This window comes from Eubalaena glacialis, chromosome 14 (assembly GCF_028564815.1).
Source record: "Eubalaena glacialis isolate mEubGla1 chromosome 14, mEubGla1.1.hap2.+ XY, whole genome shotgun sequence".
In the NCBI taxonomy this organism is placed as follows: domain Eukaryota; kingdom Metazoa; phylum Chordata; class Mammalia; order Artiodactyla; family Balaenidae; genus Eubalaena; species Eubalaena glacialis.
Genome location: NC_083729.1, coordinates 11,386,264 through 11,410,589, shown reverse-complemented (window position 1 = coordinate 11,410,589; position 24,326 = coordinate 11,386,264). Strand labels below are relative to the sequence as shown.

Sequence of the window (24,326 nt, the reverse complement as noted above, 5' to 3'; positions counted from 1 at the left end):
TATAACTCATAAATGAGAGCTGACTGTATATGTAATCTGCTTAATGCCCAAGACTTTCATTACTCACTTGTGAAAATAATGATTTTTACTTATGTATCCAAGCAAAGAAAAGATGTTAAGTGCTGTTCTGTTGCATTTGCATTAGTACAAGTGGAGCATACAAGTTCGAAGATATTGGCTGTTGTCCCGGTGAACAAGATATTTGTTTTTAAATAGAACCAAATGCATAATTTGTGAATAACTACCAAATCAGAGATTTCTAGTTTCTTATTAATGTTGGTTATTATGTTTTTTTAGATGTAACAGTATTCCACCACTTAGAGTGTATTAACATTTTGTTTAGTTAGTATTAGTTGTATCACGTAGCCAATAGTGTTTTCCCCAGATAAATCTAATTAGAGTTGGAAATGGATAATATACAAGGTTCCCATTAAAAAATCATTTTCACTGTGGGAATTCTTGTTATGAACGTTTTAAGTGGCTACAGATTTATACAACTGGACTAATTAATGTTTAGAATTGAGGCATGGGCTAAGCATAGAGCTATTTTGAATTTATAAATGGATTATTTAGAAATACTGAAATAAAAGCAAGCAAATGACAGTTGTATTTCAGTACCACGGACAACCCTTTCTTTTCCCCTTCACCAGTTGATGGACGTTTAAGTTGTTTGCACTCTTTAGCTATCATGAATAATGCTGCTGTGAACATTGGTATACAAGTCTTTGTATGGAAATATGTTTTGATTTCTCATGTAGGTATCTGGGAGTGGAACTGAAGGATTGTATGGTGTATATGTGTTAAATATTGGAAGAAATTGCCAAATTGTTTTCCAAAGTGGCTGCACCAGGAAGTATTAAGGTTCCAGTTTCTTCATATCCTTGCTAACACTTATTCTTAACTGGCTTTTTGCTTAAAGCAATTCTTATAGGTGTGTGTGGTATCTCATTATCATTTTGGTATGTGTTCCCAAATAACTAATGATAATGAGCATATTTTCATGTGCTTATTGGCCATTTCTATACCTTCTTTGGTGAAATGGCTATAAATATATTCCCCATTTTTTAACTGTGTTGTCATCTCCATACTAAGTCGTAAGAGTTTTTGCTGTTGTTGTTGTTTTTAAACTCTTGGATACAAGTTGTTGGATGTGTGATTTGAAAATATTTTTCTCTCAGTGTGTGATTTGACTTTTTACTTTAACGGTGACTTTTGACTTTCTTAACGGTGACTTTTGAAGTGCAAAAGCTTTTAATATTGCTGAAGTCCAGTTTATTAACATTTTCTTTTATTGCTTGTGCTTTTGGTGTTGTATCTAAGAAATCTGTGCCTAACTTAAGGTTGTGAAGATTTACTCCTGTGCTTTTTTCCTAAGAGTTTTATAGTTTTAGCTTTTATATTTATTGATAAATAAGTAATAATGAACCACTTTTTGTATGAGATCAAAGTATAGGCTTGAGGAATATCCACATACAGAAAGATGAATTCGAACTTTACCTCATATCATAAACAAAAATGGACTTGATAGGATCATATTTGTTTTTTCTTTTATGTGATATCTTGTTCCTTCTTAAAGGATTTTAAATCTTATATTGCACTAAGACACACATTAATATTATGAAGTTTAAAATGATTTCATCTGAAGTGGATTTTTGTTAAAATTATTGCCTTAGTGATTTTCATTTTTCCAGATGTTTTGAAATTTTGGTTTGCAAGCTTGTTTTGAGCCCTCCCATTCAGTTTAATTTTTTTTTTTTTTTTTTTGGCCATGCAGCGCGGCATGTGAGATCTTAGTTCCCCGACCAGAGATCAAACCCGTGTCCCCCTGCAGTGGAATCATAGAGTCTTAACCACTGGACCGCCAGGAAAGTCCTCATTCAGTTTAATCTTTATTTCCCTAGACCCTCCTTAAGGATTCTGTAGTTTTGTGGTTTCCTCCTTTCTAATCCCTTGGTGCTTCAGTCCAGAACCACATCCTAGAGTAGCTTTTCACTTGGGACTCCCTCCCCCTGTACTAGTGAGGATGTGAGAAATACAGACATGGAACCAGTGATGGTTTGGCCCAGTTCCTCTGGGCTCTGATTCTAGTTCTCTGCCTCCATCGGCCCACAGCTTCATGAAATAAATATAAATACATAACCCCAGGCAGTGAGCCAGGCTGAAGTTCTCCCTCTTACAGGGAATCCTTTTAATTCCCAGTTCTTCTCTGAGAAGGAGGACCTGGCAGCCATTGCCAGCATCTGAATTCTGAGCCCCCAAATGTTGAACTCTATAAAGTTGAGTGTCTTTTACCTCTTTTTTCTATGATTCTCAGTATTTTGGAGCATGGTGAACAAATTGCAACATAATTCGTGACTCCATCTTGACTGGAATGTGTAATGTTTTCTTTAATTACAAATATAGTACAGGCTTCTATTTTAACAATCCGCTTATAGGGATTGTTAGGAATTCAGATAATATAGGAGTTCAGATAATCAATATAATCTGGCATACTTTATTTCTTGAAAGTGAAAAAAAAAAGATATGTGAAACACTTATGAAAAAATACCGACATCTGACGTACATGTATATTTGTGGTAACTTTGGTCTTTCTGATTTTTTTAAAATATAAAAATAATCAATAATACATTGATACGTAAGTTCTCTCTCTCTCCCCATCCTATGTACCCCACTGCTCAGAGGTAAACATTTTAAAGTTTATATATATCTTTCCAGACTTATTCTGAGCATGGACAGATTTTCTGTATAGCTCTCCTCTGTCTCCTGGAGGACTATTATTTTATTCTTTAAACTAAAATGGATTTGTACTGCATATATTATTTTTGAAGCTTGCTTTTTTTCATATAATGATATGTGTCATGGACATCTGACCTTGTCATTGCATATAGACCATTTATGTCATGGTGTAACAGTGGTCACTGGATATGTATGTACCATGATTTATTTATCTTTTCCTTTGCTTTTCAACTTTTGGATTGTGCCCAGTTTTCCTCTATTTTGGACTGAACTGCACTGAGCATGTTATGTACACATCTTTGCATATTCATGCTGGTATTGCCCTGGGATAAAATGGGAGAAATGGGTTCCTGAGAGAGACAGTTTCCTGTTTCTTGTGGTCTGTCCTCCATAACTTTGTGTAAGTGCTGACTAAAAAATTGGGCATGGAAAAAGAAAATAAAAATATACTCCATATACCTCTATTTTTCCTAACTACAGTTCTCTTAATCTGGATCCAAGAATGCTAGAAGATTCAAAAAGGGTTCAGTCCCTAAAGCCCCTGAAATAGTGTGTCAAATTTGTTGTGTTAGTATGTGTCTGTTTGTGACTTTGTGTGTTCATGTATGTACACATGCATGTGCATTCAGTTTTCTGGGGAAAGCAGTTACAGCTTTCATTAGAAATGTATAGTGGGCTATGACTCCCAAAGATGAGAACATCTAAATTGTAGCCTGGCCTGTTAATTAGCAGATGAACTGAAGCAGAGTCAGACTTCATTGTGATTTACAACACGGGGTATTTTTCTACTGCTTCTTCTCATAAATAGTTCCAGAAGTAGTATCACCAGTAATAAGGGTTGCATTCTTAATATTTCGAATTCAGGATGAAATTTGCTATAAGTAAGCGTTAGGTGCAGGGAAGTACTTTGGATTATTTACAGATACGTTGGAGGAGAGAGGGTAGTGGCTGAGCTCAGTTTGAGCTCTGTTTGTGATCCTTACCTAGGTTATGGGTACCACCAGCTCAGTTCTCAGTTGGCAAACAGGTTTCTCAGAAATTAACCCTCAAATTACCAGATACCAGAGAGAGCAGCTCCTAAATAGATTACTATAGTAATTGATCAACAAGAATTGTTTCTGTAAGCCACGCTTGATGTATGGAACTGTCCTTGTTCTTGTGAACCTGTTTGGTTATGCTGTCTATTGTAGGACTTGGAAAATATTATTAGTGCTTAGGAAGTTAACCTTTGAGCTGTGTAACACTTGACATTAATGAGATTTCATGTTAAATTTTATGCTGGGAGTTGTTGACTTGGTTTGGGGGATTAATCTATTTCTGCTGTTATACACTCTAAATTAATTAGCAGTGTGCAACCATGAATATAAAAACTGCCAGTAGTAATCATTTCAGGAGTAAATTTTGCCTAACTTCTTTTTGCTTTCCCTGTTACATGGAGTTGAAAGAAAACTGTTTTCCTCATTAATGCCTCTGGTTACACTATAATCTTGGTAGACTGCCCCCAAATTAAATGCTTCTTCTGCAGTCTAAATGAGCCTTTTATTTTACTTTCTCTTTTGTAATTCTTATAAGGGAGGAATCTCTCACAGAAAATCCTTTTATCATGTACATTTCTGTGCATTGGAATTTCATTTATCTTCTGAAACAAACTTTTCAGTTTCCATGTTTAAAACTCTATCTTGAGTTAGCCAATCCATATGAACAGAGTCAAGTTTAGGTTTATTTTATGAAATGGAATAATTGTTTTATAGCCTGTACTTTTTGATATTTTTCAGTTGATTTGATTTTCCTCTGAACAAAGTTGTATCCTGCTTAAGTGCCATATTTCTTACCATGTTTATATTTTTAGTTCTATACTTGGATTAGTTGATAACATTCAAATCATTCAGTATGCCCTCTCAATTAAGAAGATTCTAAAGATGGACCAGCATTGAAAATGTGACATGAAATCTTATTTGAATAACATTTAGCTACTGTAGGCATAACGTATTAGGGTTTAGAAAATGTTTCTTCAAACATTTAAATAGTACAGTAAAGTCAGACTTCTTATTCATCTACAGATACAAACAGTAGATTAGGAATTTTCACATACCCTGAGCATTTAGTAATGAATAAACATGGTCTCTGCCCTTGAAAAACTACTGTCTAGGTGAGAAGACAGACAGAAAAATCATAATGTCAGTATATTATGATACGTGCATTAAAAGTATGCATATAATGCTATGAGTGCAAAGTACACTGTCTTAACAGGATTTTACTGACAGCAAAAATGCCACATTTCAAGGAAAATATAGAAGAACTTCTTTGCAGCCTTGGAGTAGGAAAAGACTTCTTGCAAAAAATACTAATCATAAAGTTAAAAAACTGATAAATTGGGCTAATTTAGAAGTTTAAAAACTTCTTTTAATCAAGACACTGTTAAGGCAATAAAAAAAAATCTGCAGAATAATAGAAGATATTCATAATTCATATATCTAATAAGGGCTATGTATCCAGAATATATAAAAAACTCCTGCAAATGCATAAGAAAGACAGACAACCAACAGAAGAATGGGCAGAAGACTTGAACAGGCACTTCACAAAGGAGGACATTCAAATGACCAATAAATACAGGAAAAAGTATCCAACTTCATTAGTCATGGAGAGATGCAAATTAAAACCATAAAGAAGTCCCATCATATACTCACTAGAACTGCTAAAATGAAAAAGACATGAGATACCATGTGTTGGCATGGATATGGTGCAACCAGAACTCTTATAATTGCTGGTTAGAGTATGAATTGGTATCATCATTTTAGAAAGTGTTTGGCACTATTTACTAAGTTCGGGCATTTGCACACTCTATAGCAGTTCCACTACTAGGTATATACCCAGAAATGCAAATGTTCACCAAAAGATAATTACTAGCATGTTCAGGGCAGCACTATTGCTGTTAGGTCCAAATTAGAGAGTACCCAACTGCTCATCAATAGAAGGAAGGATAAATAAGTTCTGATTTATTCACATAAAGCAGTAGTATTACATTAGCAATGTAATAGTGTTACACTAACAATGAGTTGGACAATCTTCAACTACTCACAAGAGTATGAATGTATTTATGTTGCATGAAAGAAATCAGACACAAAGAGTACATGATTCCATTCATATAAAGTATAAAAATAGGCAGATTTAATTTATGCTGCTGGAAGTCAGGAAAGTGTTTATCTTGGCAGTGATGGTGGCTGGAAGTGAGCACAAGAGGGGGTGTATCTGGGTTACTGCTGGTGTGCTGTTGCTTAGCCTCGGTGCTGGTTACATGGGTGTGTTAAAACTTATCAAGCTGTACTCTTAAATGTATGCATTTTAAAATATATCTTATACTTCAATGAAAAGATTTTTAAAGAAAGATCCCTATGCCTGGATTAAGGACAGGAAGGGAGAAGACATGCTGGCAGTATTGTCTGTGCATCATGGGATTGTGAATAAATAGTATGTCTTTTTTCCCTATTCTTTTAAATTTTTCAAACCACCTTTATCAGACTGTGGTAGTTTTATAATGCAGAAGAATAAATTAACTTAAATAAATACGCTTGCTTGTGTGTAACATATTGCCAGTGGGTGAAACCCCTGCAGAGAGCAAGTGGACCGCACGTCTGGAGAGCCAGACCTGGTTGAGAAGAGAGGAGACACCGCCGGCCAGTTGTCTATGGGCGGCATATTCAACTTGATTGGTCTGCAGTTTACTTTCGTCTCAAATGGTATTCCAGTACCCACTCAGCAGTGCTATTGTAAGTTTAGGAATGACCATTGAAGCACCTTGCTCAGTACCTGGCACATAGTTAGCATTTGATAAACGGTAGACATTATGATTCTTATATATTATAAACAAGAGTCTTAGACGGTACTCTCGGTAAATAATGTGTCTAGATCTCCCTTATTACTTTTTGTGAACCTGGTCCTATGTTCCTCGACAACTTGCATTGCTCATTTTTACCTTTATTGCATCTAACCCTGTTTAACAGATCGTTTTTTGCCCCCCATTTTTTTTTTTTTTTTTTTTTTTCTCCCAGCCTTTCACTAAGACCCAGCTTCATGACCATCTACTTTCTTTTTCAGATGTTTGGATTCAGAATCCTTGAATTTCTCTGCTTATCTGACTTACCTCAGGCTCTTTTCACCTTTAGAAGAAATAGAAATAAAAACATTTAAACTTAATATATGCATTCAGATGCAAATATACCTTATGGCAACTTCATCTATTCCCAGCATCACTGCCTTAATTCTTGGACTAACGCATCAGTCTCCTAAGTGGATTCCTGTTCCTGGAATAATATTTCTAAAACACAAATCTAATTACGTTATTCCCTTTGTTTCAAGCCTTTCAATGGTGTCCCATCTGTCCAGGTGATGATGGAGGTACTTCAGTGTGGTCAGTAGGTCTCTTGCTGGTCTTGCCTCCGCCTGCCTTTCATCCTCATATGCCCTGCCCTTCGTCTTTGTGTGCCCTTTTCTACACCTTCATTGAATCAACTTAAATTTCCTTCAGTTTGCCCTGCTGTTTCATGCCTTTTATTTACATAAGTCTACCTGAAATCATCACCATTTCTTCTTTGGAAGCCTTAAGTTCTTTCCTGCTGAAATATTGCTTTCTGTGTGAAGCTCTCTATGCTTGTGCCTCTAGGCAGAGGACGTGTGACCTCTCTTTATGCTCCCATAGTACTTTATGTGTACCTCTGTTACAGAAGCTGATATTATTCTGCAGTGGTTTGTCTATGTCTCTGCCTCTCTTTCTAGTTTCTGAGCTCCTTGAGGGCAGAGACTCTGCCTTTCTTGTTTTTGTCACCTTATTGCCTAGTATAATATAGTATATCATCAAATAGGAGTCACTCGGTGAGTATTTGCCGAGCAAGTGAATGAATTCTGATTAGTTTCTGTTTTTTTTCCCAGGTGTGGCTTTCTAAGTAATTAAAAAATATAACATAAATTGAGATGCTTACTATATTTTACATATATTAACATATATACACACATATTTATATTTGTATCTCTCTGTGTATATATATGCATGTATAGAGAGGGAAGGGGAGAAAGAGCATGTCTAGTTACTGCAGATTCCTTCCGAGACTTATTTCTGGCAAAGAACTATTTTTGGCAGTGTTATTCAGAGAGGGACATATATATACAGTACTAGTTCTCCTCAGTGCAGAGTTTTACTGGGGGCAGAAGCTTAGAAGCAGAATGAAGCAGAACGTACAGGAATCCAAAGCTTTCAGTAGCCCAGATGAACCTGGAGGGTGACATGCGCACTGAGGAGCTGCCCAGCGGAAAGAGGCCCTGCCGCCACGACGCAGGACGGGAGTTGGAGGCACCACTTACACCGCCGCGTAACAGCTGAAGCTTCTTGGCTGGGGCTGTGACCCTGTTAGAAAAGAGGGGCCTCCAGAGTGCAGGAGCTGGAATCAGCTTGCTTTTCTTCTAAGTCAGACGTGATGAGCCAAGCTGTCTGTGCTACTAAAGTGGAGAAGAAATGAGCCTCTTGCCATCTTCTCAAATAGTGAAGAAGTTAAGGAAAGACTTATAGTGATGCTACCATTAAAACAACTATTTTTGGTTTTTGAGTTCCCTTGCAGTTTTTATGCCCAGCATACACATAAGGCACTTCGTAAAGCCCTGGCACATAGCAAGCTTTCAAGACGTGGCAGCTATCGTTAAGATTGCTCTTGTAGGGAGAATTATGTTTTTTCCTATGTCGGTCTTTCTACCCTGTCTTTTCAGTAGCGTTGATAATGAGCTTCAGTCTTTCATTTGGTCTCCCTAACCCCATCCCCCAACCCCCCACGCACGCAGAGGAGAGGGTCCTTAACCTTCCCGATTGCTGAAATTGAGAGAAAGAACTGAGACTCTAAGGCGCAGCCTCCCTGGGTTCCCTCCTGGTTTTGCCTATCAATAGGAGGGTGCATTCTGCTCTAGATTTTGTGCCTTGAAGTTAAACACATGTGGGCTGTTTTATTTACTTGTTTACTTAGGCTCTGAGTCTTTACAGTCCGGTGTGTTGTACATTAGCAGCACGTCTCAGTTTGGAGTAGCTGCATTTCCGGTGTGTGGTGGCCCTGTGTAGCTGCCAGCTGCTGGGTTGGACAGCACAGGTTCAGGGCAGTTCTGGAAGTTTGCTTGGCCCAGTGTTCTACTGCTGGGCTGCTATGATTATTTTCCTTAGACGTGTCTTCTCTGTAGACTCAACTCCTCCTTGGAAAAGTTACTCCAAGATGTAGACACGCAGAAAGATTTTAACCTCGTTATGACTGGAGGTTTAAGCCATATTCTCCACTCCAGAATAAAGGTGATGCTGCTGATCTTTCTGATTCCTGCCTATATTTTTTTATTTGTTTTAATTAATCATGATTCAGTTGTAGGTAACAGAAAACATTCTAGCTGTTATAAACAGAAGAGGACTTTTTTTTTTTTTAAATGAGAGTTGGAGTCTTACAAAATCTTTCAAAGGACTGGAGGAGCAGGCTTTGGTGTGTTTTTAAGAGTAACTACTGGAAAAATATTGAGGCGCTTGCCTGCTGCAGGAGCCAATGTCTGCCATAAAAAGTTGGGAAATCAGAAAGCCACTCCTTATCAGCTGGCTCCAGTGCTACACTGACTCTACCAAGATACCACCCAGCAAAATGGTAGTCCTTACTGTCCTTTACCGCCGTGAAACTAGGGTCTGGGCACTGCTGGTACTTCTGTAGCCACTACTGCAAAAAAGCAACTAGGACGACCAGAAAAGAAAAAAAAAAAAAAGAAGAAAAGTTAGGTGTACTGCTTGCCAGTAGAAAAGCACAGTAATAATGAAAGTATGGTCTCTACTGTAGTTTCACCTCGCAAATTTTATGCAGTGGGTACACCTGTTTGAGGAAAACTAGGTCATGTGTGGAGTGTCATAAGGAGCCGTAAAGAGTCTGGGAAACGTAGTCTTCAGCCTTTCAGCTTCTAGCAACACAGTCTGTAAGGCGTCCGGAACAGAGTTGGGTGAAACAAGCTTCAGTATCGGCCACGAAATCTGAATTCCAGGAGAAGTGCTGTTTTTTATTTGCACCTGAACTCCAAACAGTTATTTTTAGCATGGTTGCCCTTATATACAATCAATTTAACATGATTTTTTCTTTTTTAACATATCATCCTTTTTTCTGTGTTGTTTTCATAATTAAATTATAATTTATAATGCATTGAGTTGATGGTTTATACCTTTCCCAATGTCCAGAAAGCCCATAGGACACAGAGGTTTAAAAAAATTTTTTTGATTGAGATACACTCGACATACATTATTGTGTAAGTTTAAGGTGTGTAATATATTGATTTGATATATTAATATTGCAGTATAGTTGCCATTGTAGCATTAGCTGACACCTCTGTTGCATCACATAATTATCACTTCTTCTAGTGCTGGGACACAATTTTTTTTCATGTTAAAAAATTAGAAAATCTTTTGAGAAAACCAACAGCAAAGTAGGTAAATTGTAAGTATCGGTTAATACAGCTTAAATACATTTCCCTTTAGCAGTAAGAATAAAATTCAAATGCTTTTCTAGAAATTATTAAGTATCCTAACATGATGTAGTCATTTTCTTTTACTACTATCTTACTATAATTTAGCAGCTTTAAAACAATGCAAATTGATTTCTTATAATTCCCATAGGACAGAAACCTGGCAGGCTTGGGTGGATTTCTGCTTAGAGTCTCAGCCAAAATCAAGGTGCCGGCAGGGCTGTGTTGTTTTCTGGAGGCTCTAGAGGAGAATTTGTTTCCATGCTCATTCATGTTGTTGACAGAATTTAATTCCTTGTGTTTGTAAGACTGAGGTCCTCATTGCCTTGCTGGCTGTCACCTGAAGTTTCTTCTCAGCTTCTAGATGCTTCTCGCATTCTTTAGCTTATGGCCCCCTCGCTCCATCTTCGAAGCCAGCAGTGATGGGTTGAATCGCCTCATGCTTCACGTCTCTCCTGCCTCTTCCCCCATGGCATCTCTGTGACCCTAGCTGGGAAAGGTTCTCAGCTTTAAAGGCTCACGTGATTAGATTAGTTCCACTCAGATAATTCAAGATTATCTCTTCACCTCAAGGTCTGTGTCCTTATTCATATCTGCAAAGGCCCTTTGCCATGTAATGTAATATACTTGCAGGTTCCAGGGATTAGGATATAGACGTTTTCTGGGGGGGCCATAATTCTACCAACCAGATATGGCAACTGTCAGGTTGGTCTAAAATGGTGAATTTGTCCTAAGTGTTTGTTGTGTGATGATGTCTTGGTAATTATTGAGTGATTATATGATTTATCATTTTTTATTACTTAAATAACATATTAATGAATGATGTGATACAGACCTAAATAGCCAAATTAAACTATTCTTCTATTATTGACAAGAAAGCTATTTAAATTGCAAGACTAGACCTTAATTTTTCTTTCCTTTAACTGGGATACAACAGAAAAAATAAGTAGAAGTAGACAGATACTAAACCAAAAACTTGGCTTTTGTAGAACAAGTTTATCTTTCTTTGATCAAAAGCAGATGTAGTTGCTGTCATTTCTGTTTAAACAGATGTTAATGTATTGGCATTTTTCTCCACATGGAATCTCTTGGGTTAGTAAATGGAGAGTTCGAATTTTAGCTGATTGCTTCAAGATTGGCAGGAGGTTCCACATTATAAACCTTTGAAATACTAATAATCATCCACTTGTTTACATGAAAAACATGCCTTTCAACATTTAAAGGTGGATCATCTGAATCTTCTACATTTGTCTGGGTCACAGTAGCATTGTTCAAATGAATATTTCTTAATTAATCTAAATAATAAATACTTTAAAATGTCTTGTCAAAGAAACAAACATGAGTATCTCATTGGAGGATATTATATTGGTAAAAAAATGATGAACCCATTATTTGCCTTATAAATATTTCTTTGACTAATGCAATAAGATGTATTTTCCTTTACCGAATTTTCTTTTGTAAATGATTCGAGGAGGTACAATATGCTAATAGTGCTTTGTTTCACATTTTTTTGTTACTGGCAAAGATGGATTTTTAGATCTATTTGTCTTCTTGTGACTTCCCACGTTTTTGCTCTTGCCATTTTCTTTTTTTTAACGTAGGATGAAGTAAGTGTCCCAGGCAGCAACTCAGCTGACCTGTTCCACTGGACCACTGCTACCACCATGAAAGTCCTTTCCAACACCACGACCACCACCAGGGCTGTGCTGCAGGCCGTCAGCGATGGGCAGTGGTGGAAGAAGTCATTGACTTACCTTCGACCCCTTCAAGTAAGCAATGCATCTTGCTTTTTTAATTCAGTTGGTGTGGTTTATATCAGTTCATTAGCATGCTCTTCAGTTGGTTTCACTGTTGTTACAGCTTTATCTTCTTTGGATTATTAAAATAATCTCTTAAGAAATCTAGGCCTTGCATCAGATAGGGAATGAGTAATTGATTTTATGGAATGTAATATACTACCATACAGTACTTGCAAAAGACACCGATACGGATTTAAGTACGGTTTGGTTTATATGTCAGAATTGAAGTTTACTGGGATGAAAAGGAAAATGATGTTTATCAAGGCTCTCTCTCTTTTGCTATGTTTCTATAGGCCAGTAGTGGAAGAGAAGTGCTAGGAGCCAGCCTGGGGGCTGTCTTAGTTCTCTCGAGCTGCTGTAACAATATATCGTAGACTGGGTGGTTTAAGCAGCAGACAGTTATTTCTCACAGTTCTGGAAACTGGGGAGTCCAAGATCCAGGCGCTGGCAGATTTAGTATTTGATGCAGGCCTGCTTCCTGGTTCATAGACCACCATCTATTTGCTGTGTCCTCACATGGCAAAAGGGGTGAGGGACGTCTCTGGAGTCTCTTTTATAAGGGCACTAATCTCATTCCCGAGGGTTCTGCCATCATGACCGAATCACCTACCAAAGGCCCCACCTCTTAATACTATTACACTGGAGTTAGGATTTCAACATGTGAATTTGGGGCGGGGGGGCACAAACATTCAGTCTTTAGTAGGACCTTTAGGTAAAGAGAATGGTTTAACCGATTCTTTCACGTATTCTGCAAGTAGAGGTCAAGACAAGCAGTGGAACAACTGAGTTTACTTTCTGTGACATCTTAACCCACTGTGTCCCTGCTGTCTTCTCTGCATTCTCACACTGCCATCCATCCTTTAATCTCACACTGGAAAACTAAGAGGAAAAAGAAACATGTGCCTTTTTATAAATGCACCCTGAACATTTGAGTATCTTATTTATTAATTCATTCTGCAAATACTTACAGGCATTTTCCATGTGTCAGATAATGTGCTCATCCCTGGGAAAAGAGTGGGGAAATTCTTCAGTCTAATTCCCTTCCCTTGTGTAACCTGTATCCCAGTGGAGGAGACAAAGAAACCAACAGATACAATATTTGTATAATAATGAAATGGCAGGTGGTAATGAGTACTATGAAGATAACTATGTACTATGAAGATAAGCAAGGTCAGGGCATAGTGAGTGATACCCGGGGGAGTGAAGTTCTGATTAGGGAAGTCAGTTTCTCAGAAGAGGAATCACTCTGAGCAGAAAGCTGACTGAGCCAAGTAGGGCGAGTGCATTTTGAAGGAATGTGCGTGACATCTTTGCAGGACAGAAAGGAGGCCAAAGTAAGTGGGAGCAGAGTGATGAGTGGGAAGAATGGTAGGAGATGAGATCAGAGAGGTGGTGAAGAGGCCCACCGCGTAAAGCCTTCCATAGGCTGTGGTAAGGACTACACATTTTGTTCTCAGCAACACGGAGAGCTGTTGGAAAATTCAGACAATGCAGTTGTGTGATCCAACTTTACTTTTCATAAGCTTATTTAACTTCTGTGTAGAGAGCCGTCAGTAGTGAGTCAGGAGTGAAGCAAAAAGACGGCTCTCTCTTCCAGGACTCCAGGTGAGAGATGTTGGTGGTTTGGATTAGGGTAGCCATGAAGGAAGTGGGAAGTGTTTGGTTTGGGGATGTATTTTGTGGACCTGATGATGGTCTGAATGTGGGATATGCAGGAAAGAGAACTAAGGATGATCGCCCAGAAGAAACCACTTACTGACATGCAATGGGCTTGACTTTGGGTTAAGTCTGTGCATCTCTCATCATTTCATGTATCACACTGGATTATGATTAGGGTTACTTTTCTGTCTCACCTGTTGGGGTGTTTTGAGGGTTTATGTCTTAGGTAAAATGTTTAATACTGTGCCTAATATATAGTTTCTATTAAGTGTCAGTTGTAACTTTTAACATCATTTGCAGCAGGAGCTTGATTGTTTCCTGAGGCTATGCTTGGCCTAAAGTAAGTGCTCAATAAACTTTGGAGGAATGGGTGAATATCTTCTACTTGCCTTTTCCAATAAGGGGCTCTTTACAATCTATTTGAGGAGAGCAAAACATAAAGACAGTTAACCATGGTAGGGATACTATAATACTGCTAATGAGGAATACTGATGACCAGTCTTATGAAGGCATCTGTGTGGGTTGTAGTTGTGGAGGAGGTGGGAGTGAGGAAGGGAGCCCAGTCGTACCTTGCCTCCATCTGGTGCGGTTTCAGCAGGTGCGGTCTGAGGTGGGCCTGGAAGGAGAGGTGGGCAGTTAGCGTGGACCATTACCCTCATAATGGAAGAAAAGCATAGAGGCCGGTAGGATGCATCAAGTAGATGGTTTAGTTGGTGTGGAGAGTTAGTCTTTAAAGCTAATTAACATGTAATAAATTTGAATGTTATTCTATGCAGTTGAGATTGAATACTGTTGACTGCATTATTCAGAGCTACTAAAGGATTTTGGAGCAAGGGAACAGTATGTACAGAATGATGTTTTGGAAAGGTTATTCTGACTGTTGTATAGAATGTTGGCCATGTGTGTAACACTGATTGCTTCGATGTTTCTGATTCAGTGATATCAAAGTGACCAGGAAAATCAAAAGGCCCTTCAGGGTAAGGTTGAAGTGCTTCGCTTAGAATGTGGTGATTATTCTTCCATCCTCCGCTGGGTATCGGTGTCACTCTGACACTCTCTCTTTGGATCACACAATGCACATTGATGAGTTTCTCCTGAAATCTATTTGTTCTGTCTTCCTTCCTTTCCTCCTCCACCTCCCCTCCCAGGTCTCTTTCTTTTTATCCAGTGTTCTTCACTTTGTTCTGTTTAGGGACAAGAATTTGGTGGTGCTTATCGAATTGGAACCAGAGCCAATGAAGGCCTAGAAAAACAAGGCTGTCATCCTTTTTACGAATCTGTCATCTCCAATCCCTTTGTTGTAGAGGTAAGGTACAGTGTGCCTAAGAACACAGATTTAACTGTCATGGTGTTGTGGGCATTTTACAATGAACAAAACTTACAATTTTCCTGAAAATGTACTTCTTTTGCTTTGTTCTTACTCATGTTGTTCATTGGTTTTATGTGATTTGTTTCATATACATTACAACATGTTATGAGACTAAAATCTATTTATAATTTTACATAAAATAATATGCTTTAGTAAGTGAGAAGCTATAATTCAAGTTACCAGAAGATAAAATTCCTATCATTACGTTTTCTAAGAATATCTTTATAGAGAAAAAGACACCCTACCAAATGGTGTAACTGCTTCTTTTGTCTAGTCTGAAGTGACCTATGACACCTATCAGCATGTCCTGGTAGAAAGCTTTGCAGAAGTATTGCTGAGAACTGGGAAACTGGCAGAGACTAAAACTGAAGGAGAAGAAGTATTTCCAACAACAGAAGGTATGAAAGAAGGTTCTAGTTCCCCGACAGTGTGTAACTCATATTAGGAGAATAATAGATGAGACTGTATAAATGAATGAGAGTTGGGAAAAACAATAACATTTTCAGTAATTTTGAATAGCTTAACTTGACACCATCATTTATACATTTATTTATTCATTGATTTAAATCATTTATGGAGTATCTACTCTTTTCTGGATACTTACTAATTGAGGATTTAAAAGGTAAATAAGATATAATTCCTATCTTTAGGTTGCTAATTATGTAAAGTGATTCTTATAGTGAATGATATAAAGTGCTCAATAAATATTTCCTTTTTTCCTGCTTTTATGGATTAATTAAGAACGTTTAAGTGCTTGTTTCATGGAATGTAGATGTATATTTCATCTTAAGAATTTTCTGCATGGTGACATATCTTTCCATGTGAAATTTTTTGAAAAGAATGAAATGTATGCAAGTTTACCAAAGACAACTTGCCATTTGTACTTTTTTCCTCTTTAGCCTCCTTCTTTTCAAGGTTCCAGGGTAATTGCCTTGACTTTTTTTGTTTTTTTTCAATTTTCCCTCTCTCTCTGCTCTACCATCCTTAGTGGGTACCTCAGGATTTAAAGGCTACTGGGGCTCCAGCTATCTTGTCTATATTCCAGGCATCAGTAAGGAGGAAAGGAGGGGTGGGAAATTACTGGGTTAGACATGGAAGTATCATCTGTTAATCGGCGTAATAAAGGATTGAAATAATAACCGGAATTTGGAAACATTGACTCATGTAATATCTTAATTTAGGATTTCGCTTATGACATATGTATGTGAATTTGCATACCTCTCATACAGAAGGTATGCCTTACAAAAAGGCAAAAGAATGGAATCACATGCTAAAGGTTTGAAAGATGGCTGCATCCTTAAGTAGGCCCTCTCACACTGATTTCTCAGTTTACTAAGGCTTCTGCTATTTTCCCGACCTGTTTTTGGAGAGAGGAGGAGAGCAGTTGAGCATAAGGCCCTGGTGGGGCACAGATTTCTGGGTTAGCCTGTCTCCCCTTTTCATAGGTTTCGTACAGTACTTGATCATCTTTGCTGTGGTTGGTAACTGAATGATGCGGTGTCAAAACGATCTCGAAGCATGAAGCACATAGAGGTTTCCTGGAGGAGCTGTGTGGATCGGGTGACACACTTAATGATGAACCGGGGGGTCGCCTCCGGTTCCCTTTCTCACCATGTGTACGTTACTCATTGAAGCCGTGGTCCTTGAGCCGCCTGTGCGCCAGTTGCTGTCCTTGTACTTGGAATACAGAGTCGAAGAAGACACTCTTTTCATCTTCAGTGGGCTTGCAGTCGAGTGAGGAGACAAAGTTATGTGTAAGCGCTAAGACAGGCAAACGCAAGAGGCATTGGGATGACAGGCGTATGACGGCTGAGTGAAGAGGGCGTGTGAGAGGCTTCCTGGAGCGGGTGGTATTTGACCTGAGTTTTGAAGGATGAATAAGAGTATAGTACATGAAAAAGGGGGGAATTTGAGAGGGAGATATGTTGGGAGAGGGAGAAGGGGGATATTTTAGGTAGAGGGAAGAAGATGCACAGAAGCAAAGAAGATAGACATCATGATCTTTCAGGGATTTGTGTGTTACTGTAATACCCGGAGAGGAGAGACAGTGTGGGCAACCAGTGAAGAAATGAGGCAGCAGTTGGCTGGAAGGAATGCGGGTGCTGAGTTAAACATTTTAAATGAACCTGCTACTGAATGCTATGGGGGTTTCAAGCAGAAGAATATTATTCAGTTTCCTTATCTGTACAATGGGCATAACGGGCTATATGTTCCACCTCTGGATTGTTGCTCTTTAGTGATGACGATGGGGCCCCGTCTGCGCACCTTTTCCTAAAGGCTAGTCCTGCCCTGCACTGACTTCCTTGCCATTGATCATCTCATACTTTAGTCCATCCAATTATGATTTCACCTTGTTTTCAAGGCCTGCTGCCATAGCTCTCCATCCTGGTTGCACATTCGAATCACTTAGGGTATTTTTAAGAAATACCGAAGCCTGGGATCCAATGTAGACCATTTATTTCAGAATCCCTGAAGTGGGGTCCAAACACATCAGATATCTTTTACAGTTCCTCAGGCGATTCAGTTTTGAAACCATGGTTAAGACCCTTTGGATGTTTCACGTAAGATAATAGATTCTCTCCAACCATCATATGTCTGTTCTTCAAACTCTGACACACTTGCTTCCTGGCAGCCTGGAGAAAGCCACCTGTATCTTTTATGTCTGTGTCTGGTCTTTTCAGCTTAAGGGTCGTATCCTGAGTGCTATATCTATTTCTAACACTTTTACCAGGGTTTTCTGTATGATAGGTGCAAAATCAATGTCTCTTCACAATGATGAGAGTAGGTACAGTACGTGCATGACAGTTATTGGGACAGGAATTGAGACTATGCTTTTGGTGAATCTGAATCCAAGTTCCCAGAGACATGTGTTCTATTCTTAGTACTATAGTGTCTGTGAGATTTTAGTGGGATTTTAGGGATTTTCTTTCTGCCCCAGTGTTTCTTCAAATTGTCCTTTTTGACAGATTTTAATATCCCATCATGGGAAAGAACCCAAGTCCATTAAAATATTAAAAAAAAAATGTTTTTCTAATATTGTTGAATTGAATGGGAAAAACATTTCAGAGTACCTACTGTGTATATTAAGAATGGTACTTTTTAAATATAGAGGTGATTTTAATATAAATCATCCCTTTAATTTACATTTGGGTTTATGAATTTATGAAGCATTTTCATAAACTATCACATTTGATATCTCTTTTTTTTTTGCAGATAAACAGGTGACTTTATTATAAAGTAGGTACAAATAAAATGTGATCTTATAGGTCTGATACATTAGAATACTAGACGTTTCATTTTTTTAAAAAGTACATTTAGATATTTATTCCTAACCCTTGAAATTTATAAGAAGTCAGTCAACAGACTATGGCCATACCCTTCCCTGCATGCCTTTTGTTGCATCTGTTAAATGGCGTTCTGAGTTGAACGAACCTTATTACATGTGTGGTGTATCTCTTTTTTTTCCCTTCCAATTGTATTGAGATATAATTGGCATATAGCACTGTATGAGTTTAAGGTGTCCAGCGTAATGATCTGACTTACATACGTCACGAAATGATCATCACAATAAGTTTAGTGAGCACTCAGCATCTCATATAGATAGGAAGTAAAGGAAAAATTTAAAAAATATTTTTCCTTGTGATGAGAACTCTTAGGATTTACCCTCTTAATAACTTTCCTATGTAGTATACAGCAGTGTTGATTATATCAATCATGTTGTACATTGCATTCCTAGTACTTATTTATAAGTGGAAGTTTGTACTGCTTTTTAACTACTTTCATCTAATTCTCTGTCCCTCTACCCCCTGCCTCTGGTAACCACAAATCTGATCTCTTTTTCAATGAGTTTGCTTGTTTTTGAAGTATAATTGACCTACAACACTGTCAGTTCCTGGTATACAGCATAGTGATTTGATACTTCTGTATATTACAAAATGATCACCATGTTTGATTTCTCTTGATAATGCTAATATATTTGAGACGGATATCTTTGGCTATTTTATAATACCAAATATTTGTCAGAAAGTCAGCAGATTTGATGAATGATATAGGTTAAATGACCCAAATTAAAAATTGTAAAAATGTGACTCCTGACTTTGGTTCAGAAGTAGGTCATGGTACAAATTAAACTTCCCAACATGAACTGACTTTCCAGAATTTTTTAATAAAGTTGATGAAAAGGTTTTTATGGAGACTAGCTGAAGAAAACTGATCATTATTTATTTAGCTAAATGAATGATTTAATGGCTAATGATTTCCAAATCAATAATATGGGCAGCCTTCCTCTGTGAATTTAGTTCTGGAATTAAATTTATCATAGAGTGCTTTCCAGAGGCACTTCCTTTGCAGAGAATTAGTGCTTGGAGGCTTAGACGTAGATTTCATCTGATTTTGGCTGTATAACTTGTTTAGAAAATGCATTGTATTCAAGGTTAGAGAATAAGCACTGCAAATTAAATTCATACACACTGCTAAATGTAGGGCAGGCCTTTTTTTGGGGGGGGGGGGAAAAAACTTAAATGGTAATGTAAAATCACTGTGACCCAGTCTGTGGCCAGCCTGACATCTGGTGGATCCCAGTGAAACCCCGTGGGATCTGGTCTACTTCAGATCCTCATTGATAATTTTGTCCTGCATCGCATCAGATGGCTCACAGATGCAAACTCTGAGAAGCTTCCCGTATGTGGGGGCTTCATTTCCACTTTGCAAGAATAATTGAGCCTCAGTGAGGGCTGCTGGGAGAGTTTGGGTGGTGTGAAGTGCGGGCAGTTATCGTGTCTCTCCCCACTCCCCTCCCCACTGGTCCCTCCACCATCAGTTTCCTTCAACAATTCAGTTATTAGTCAGGAGGGGTTCTGGGTTATAGGGACTGAAGAGCTGTGATCTGGCTATGGAGGAAAAAGATGTCACAAGATGACTTCAACAATTGTGTTAAGGATTAGGGAAGAGATATGATCCCTTCCTTCCCTTTCAACCTGGGGATGTAGGGGACTGTGGTATACCCGATGCCAGTGATTGTGGTCTTTCTAGTCTTGGAGCAGCGGGGAGGTCATGGGCTTTGTGTGGCCGGAAACTCAGCTGCCTTAGTGCTGGAGACGAGGCACGTGTATACTTGTTTACAAGGATCTTTCAGGAAACCCCATTTGGGAAAAAAAATAACTGTGGGGGAGCTTGAGCATTTGGCACTGTTTTCAGAGAGGATTTTTTTCTCTTTTCTTCCCCAAATATTTAATTAAGGAAATTTTCAAATGCACAGAAAAGTTGAGAAAATTCTACAGTGAACTCCCATATACTTCTCCACCTAGATTCTACAGCGAACACTTTACTATACTTGCTCTGGTCCATCCACCAAATCCAGCTTCTTTGCTGGCACGTTTCAAAGTTGTCGGCATCATTACACTTCACCCCTTGACACTGCACTGTGCATATCTTTAACTAGAGTCAGTATTTCTTACTTTTTTGTGAGATAACATCTACAAACAATGAAATACAAAAATCTTAAGTGTAGATGTAAGGTTGGTGAGTTTTGACAAGTGTAACACCTGTGTAACCTTGACTCCTCTCAAGATACGGAACATTTCTATCACCCCAGAAAATTGGTGCCTCTTTCCTGAAAACACCCACCCCACACTCCCAGTCAGGTGACAAATGTTTGGATTTTCCCCTGCTGTAGATTAGTTTTGATTGTTCTAGAATTCGTTCAGTGGAATCATACAGCATGTACTCTTTTGTGTAAAACTTGAGATTTATCTGCATCTATCAGTAGGTTTTTTTTTTTTCTTTCTTCTCTCTCTTTTTTTTTAAACAAAGTTGTATTTTTTTTTAAATTTATTTATTTAATTTATTTATTTTTGGCTGTGTTGGGTCTTCATTGCTGCGTGGGGGCTTTCTCTAGTTGCAGCGAGCGGGGGCTACTCTTCATTGCGGTGTGCGGGCTTCTCATTGAGGTGGCTTCTCTTGTTGTGGAGCACGGGCTCTAGGTGCGTGGGCTTCAGTAGTTGTGGCGCATGGGCTCAGTAGTTGTGGCTCGTGGGCTCTAGAGCACAGGCTCAGTAGTTGTGGCACATGGGCTTAGTTGCTCCGTGGCACGTGGGATCTTCCCGGACCAGGGCTCGAACCCATGTCCGCTGCATTGGCAGGCAGATTCTTAACCAGTGCGCCACCAAGGCAGCCCTCTTTTTTTGTTTTTTTAATGACTGAGAAGTATTCCATTGTATGAATATACCACAGTTTACCCATTCTTCTGTTAAGGGACATGAAGGCTTTTTCCAGTTGATGGTTATTATGAAAAAGCTGCTGTGAACTCTTGTACAGTGTTTTTGTGGACCTGTGTTTTTACTTCTCTGGGATAACTATCTAAGGGTAGAATTGCTGGGCCAAAGATTATGGATTTGTTTAGTTTTATAAGAAACTATCAGACCTCTCTTACTTGTCAGCTGTTGTGGTTTTTCTGGGCTCTCGTTCTTTAAGACTTCAGGTTCTCTATCTGAATTTTACCTGCCTGGCAAGGAACAGACAGGAGCTTGCCCTCAGGATAGAAGCTGTAAAAATGGGAAATCACCGGTGCCATTTCATTTTTCCAAATGGCATCTACCCTCCAGTTTCTGTCTGCTTTCAGTGCCTCTCCAGTGCCTTCTGATACTTGCCTTTTGTGCTTTATCCAGAGTTTATAGTTTTCATCTGCACAAGGACTGTACCAGTAACAGAACCCAATCACAGAAGAATTTAAATAGAATTTATTATTCTGGATTTCGCTGGAGTTCATCCTATGACAGTGGGGCAAAAGTCTGAGTCATAGTTCCCCAGAGAGGGGAAATAGCCCAGGTGCCTTTCTCTTAGGATTAATCCTGAGGAGTCAATTCATATGAGTGAAGGCTTACCCTGTGGAGTGGATTTTGGACTTACCCCAACCTTAAGGGATCTTCATCTTGTGTAGTTGAAATAGATGTCAAGAAGCCTCTTGAGAAATGGGCCAAATGGACATTCACGTGGGTGAGTTGTGCCAGCTAAATAGCAGTCCTGGTCGAGTTGCTGCAATGAGGACTTGGCTTAAAGTGAGAATTTGAAAAACAGGTGGCAATTCGGCAACAGCTATGAAAATTATGGCTGTGGGTATTGTTTAACCTAATAATTCTGCTTCTAGGAATTTATCCTATGAATTCACACACATGAGAAATATGGCATATGTTCATTGCTTGCAATAGCATAATATTGTCGACAGCCTGATACATATTGACAAGAAGAGATATCTTATTTTGTATCTCTTGTTTCCTGTCTGTATTAGTCAGCTTGGGCTGCCATAACAAAATACCATAGACCAAGTGGCTTAAACAACAGAAATTTAGTCTCACGGTTTGGAGACTGGAAATCAGGGTGCCAGCATTTTGGGGTTCTGGTAGTGATCTCTTCCTGGCTAGCACATGGCTGTCTTCTCACTGTGTCTTTACATCAGGACAGAGGGGGGGGGGGGAGGGAGGGAGGGGGGAGAGAGAGTAGAGTGTTTACGAGTAAACTCTGATGTCTCCTCTTTTAAGGGCACTAACCCCATCATGAGGATCCCACTCCTCATGACCTCATCTAACCCTAATTACTACCCAAAGGCCCCATCTCCAGATACCCTCACCTTGAGGGCTGGGGCTTCAACATATAAATTTGGGGGAATCACAAACATTTGGTTCATAACACTGTCTTTACAGATTAACTGCCTTTCTGAGTTTAGGTGATTTACATAGCTTTCCAAGCCTATGTAAAAACAAGTTAATACTGTATTCTTTGAAGAGTTTTTTTGTGGCACTTAGAGCTAATTTATACAAAGCATCTATCTCATATCTGGCTCATCAAAGCAGATTTTTTTTTAAAGTAGATATTTTCATTTTACGATAATAATAACTATTATTATTGTTATATAGAGGAATGGCATGAGCACTTTCTTTATAGAGAGTTTGCATTATAGGTCATTTGAATGTCAGATTAATTTGGCTGGGGGATAGGGTAGAGATAATACCAGTTAAAACCATAAGTTACGGCTGGCCTATATTTATGAAGGCCTTGAGTGCTAAATAAGAAATCTAGCTTTCCTTCTTTAGGGAATGGGAAACCATTGAAGGTAGGAGTGTGTGTGTGTGTGTATGTGTTTTCAGCTGGAGAGAGACATGATTACACAGTACTTAATGAACATTACTATAAAATTAGTATGAAACTACTATTTTAAGGATGGATTGGAAGGAGAAAGACTGAAGGCATCAGGTAGAGTTGGGGGTTTGTTGAAAGAGTCCAGGTTTTGAACACTGACAAGCTAAACTAGAGTTTGTGGCAGTGAAAATAGAAAGTATGTGTGAAAGAGTTCTTTAGAAATAATTCAACAGGATTTGATGACTACCTGAATGTTGGGAGCGGAGAAGAGAGTAAAGTCCAAGATGACTCTGGGGTTTTATGTTTGTCTCACTGGGAGAATAGTGTACTATTTTTAGAAATATGAAAGATACTGGGTACAGAACGATTAACTGGAAAACCTTGTGCAGTAAGTCAGTGGTGGGTCTTAGCTTTGATCCCGTAACTTTCTGGTTCTGAAGATGGTTTCCCTCCTGCTGTATCATTCTGCCTGATTTTGTAGGCCAGGGATTCATTGTACATTTATAGATGTTGTAGTTGTTGTTCTGAAATGTACCCAGAGTCTGGTTTTATTCAGGTGTGGGCAGACACCCAGACATGAAAATGATTGCCGTGAAGGAAGAAGTTTATACTCACCGATCCCTAGAAACAGAAGACACAGCAAGCCACCTGGACCAGATGGGGAGGCACTCAGGTCACCTGGAGGCAGAAGGCATGAGGCCAGAGTATGGGTTTTCGTGGGAAGGAACAGGAGAGGTGTGGTAGGCACGCTTGAGCAAGCTTACGATGGAGAGGTTGAATAACCTGGTGGACTCTGGGCTATGGGATGGTCTCTGGCTGACCGGCGCCTGGCCCTGAGGTGATCAGGGCGAGGTAATATTGCCTCTGTAGTGTAAAAGCCAGAGAGAGAGGGGGTGGTTCAGAGAAGTGGCTCTGAACTGGTTGGTTTGTAGATCAAAGGTGTGCTCACCGGGAAGCTGTCTGCTCTACCTGCCAAGTGACTAGCCCTGGGAGGGCAGTCTCACCAGGATCGTCATGACCCCCCCAGTGTCAAAGCATTATAAAATGCAGAAAAGTTTGAAATGATGAACACATTTGTATATGTGAAATAAAACCTATGTGGATATTATTCACTT

General features: G+C 38.9%; 1 protein-coding gene across 4 annotated transcripts in view; it reads left to right on the top strand.

Annotated features, from left to right (window-relative positions):
* Positions 1 to 24,326, top strand: part of NBAS (NBAS subunit of NRZ tethering complex) — a 344,585-nt gene that overhangs the window by 192,836 nt on the left and 127,423 nt on the right. For all 4 annotated transcript variants that reach the window (XM_061168818.1, XM_061168819.1, XM_061168817.1 and 1 more), the window contains 3 exons: positions 11,853 to 12,020; positions 14,902 to 15,015; positions 15,353 to 15,476. In XM_061168818.1, coding sequence (XP_061024801.1) covers positions 11,853 to 12,020; positions 14,902 to 15,015; positions 15,353 to 15,476 — 406 coding nt within the window. The remainder of the gene's footprint in view (positions 1 to 11,852; positions 12,021 to 14,901; positions 15,016 to 15,352; positions 15,477 to 24,326) is intronic.